Source organism: Geospiza fortis, unplaced genomic scaffold, assembly GCF_000277835.1.
Source record: "Geospiza fortis unplaced genomic scaffold, GeoFor_1.0 scaffold23, whole genome shotgun sequence".
Lineage (NCBI taxonomy): Eukaryota > Metazoa > Chordata > Aves > Passeriformes > Thraupidae > Geospiza > Geospiza fortis.
The window spans coordinates 4491105-4493187 of record NW_005054303.1 but is presented as its reverse complement, the minus strand read 5'-3'; the positions used below and the strand labels follow the sequence as shown (position 1 = coordinate 4493187).

Below are 2083 nucleotides of genomic sequence, written 5' to 3'. Positions count from 1 at the left end.
GACATCCTGGAATCACCTCAATTCCTTTAGGTTAACTTTTATTGTGCAGGTCTTTTTTTCTACCCAGAAGTTTTGAAGTATAACTATGACCAAGGTTCTTTTTAGAATGTCTCAGACAGAGGGAGCTGAAATTTGGCCTAGGAGGCAAAAGAAATGGAAGAGGAGTTTGGAAAAAGAAAAATTATATCTCCACCTTCTATTTTCTTCCAGCCCTCTAGTCTCACCAGCTCAATAGCTTCCAACTCTTTTAACAGAAGAATTTACAAAGAACTCTCTTGTTCCCTGAACATTTTGAAGTGAATTTCTGCACTTGAAACAAATATGTTTGCAACTTCACAGCAAAGGGAAAGGCCTGATAACAGTCTGGTGCATGATGCCATTTGTAGGTTTTCAAACGAAATGAGAGTAGTACTTCTCAAAAGGCACTTCATGCATCTGTTTCTCCTTTATACTTCATAAGAAGTAGGGGGAAATACTTTTTTTTGGATCATCTGGTTTTGTGTATTGAAGGTGTTCTTTAATACCAAAAACAATTTAATGAGAATTTATCAGAAAGTTCAGGAAAAATATTTAAAACAGATTAATTTACCCTATATATGTTTTAGGCTTAAGAAGATACTGCCAACTTGAAATTGGGTTAAATTAAATAACCACAGTAAGGTCTTTAGATACAAGGTTTTGCTTGTGAACTTTTCTAGACACACTGGTCATTTTACATTTGAGAGGTTTTAGGGTTTTTGGTTTGTTTTTTTTTTTGTCTTTCTCATGTTCTTGTGTGTGAGCAGCAAGACAAAACCTATCCTGATTACACCAGGGAAAACAAATAACCAGGCCAAATGCCTGGTTATTTGTTATAATATGACACGTGTCTCCCATTGCCACTCAGGTGAAAAACACATTTCAGACAAAACAAAATAGGGTTGCTTTTGTCTGCTTTTTTTTAATATCCTCTAAAAAGGGGTAAATATTACTGGATTATTGCCCCAGTGCATTACCTCTTACCTGTGAAAAACTGAATGGAAAAACATGTACATGTTATAAAGGTTGGGGAAGTGGAAAAACATGTACAAAAGTATCTTCAGAGCTAAACTGCATAATGATTCTGTGCATCTAAAAAGGGACAGATTTTCAATCCTGTTCATGTAAAAGGGGTTAGATTTTCTTTTCACTTAGGCTAATGTAAACTGCAGAAATATTTTCCATGCAGTACACTATGGTTTTTTTTCTAAATCACCTGATTTTGCTTATCCTTGATGACCAATAGATTTATACCAATAAAAAGCATTACAGAAAAATAATTTTCCTTTAGAGTAGTGAGTGGAAGGTTAAAAAAATATATACTTTTGTAATTTGTAAAGAAAGGCACAGATTTAGAAAGGCACGTCCTCAGAAACCTCAGCTTAGATCTGCAGGTGGCAAAGCAAGGCAAACAATGCAAGTGCTTCCATAAGAGTGAAACACAGTCATTTGGGAACTTATTTTTTGGCAAAACATTGTGATGCACAGCTGAAGAGTGCTATATTTTGAAATGGGAGAGTAACAGGATGCATCTCTTTTCTGATCTATAAAGGCTGACGGGAAATGGGAAAGGGCAACAGGATGCATCTTTTTTCTGATCTATAAAGGCTGATGCTTGCAAAAAAAAAAAAACCCCATAGAAATGCAGCCCCTGCCCACAACATACTCAATTCAGTGCTTCATTTTTTTTTTCTTCCCTCTGAGGCAAATGCGTGGGGACAAACATGAAGAAAACATAAGATTACTTTAAACAGATGCAGCATCCCCATGGCAGGGCACACCCTCCTCAATACTGCAGCTGGTTTAGAGGGTTGGGCAGGAGAGGGATGACTCCAAGTCCCTCAGCTGGCTGTTGTCACCAGTCTGTCACCTCCTCCCGGCTGCACACCACACCAGCATCCTCCTCGTGCTTGCAGTTGTGCGTGCCCACCCCGGCGTGCGAGCACTCCAGCAGCGTCCTCTCCTGCCCGGAGCACTGCACATCATCCAGGAGGATGCGGAGCGAGCTCCCTTCCCCGAACTCCGCCTTCTTGGCGGCCCGCACGGCGTGGGGGAAGCCGAGCTG

The 2083-nt window shown here is 39.9% G+C and overlaps 1 protein-coding gene across 1 annotated transcript in view; it reads right to left on the bottom strand.

Annotated features, from left to right (window-relative positions):
- Nucleotides 1-920: 920 nt before the first annotated feature.
- Nucleotides 921-2083, bottom strand: part of HHIPL1 (HHIP like 1) — a gene marked incomplete at its 5' end in the record, with an annotated part of 20701 nt that continues 19538 nt past the window's right edge. The window contains one exon of the mRNA XM_031066329.1: nucleotides 921-2083. This exon is cut by the window's right edge and continues 167 nt beyond it. Within this exon, the coding sequence (XP_030922189.1) occupies nucleotides 1874-2083 (210 nt within the window).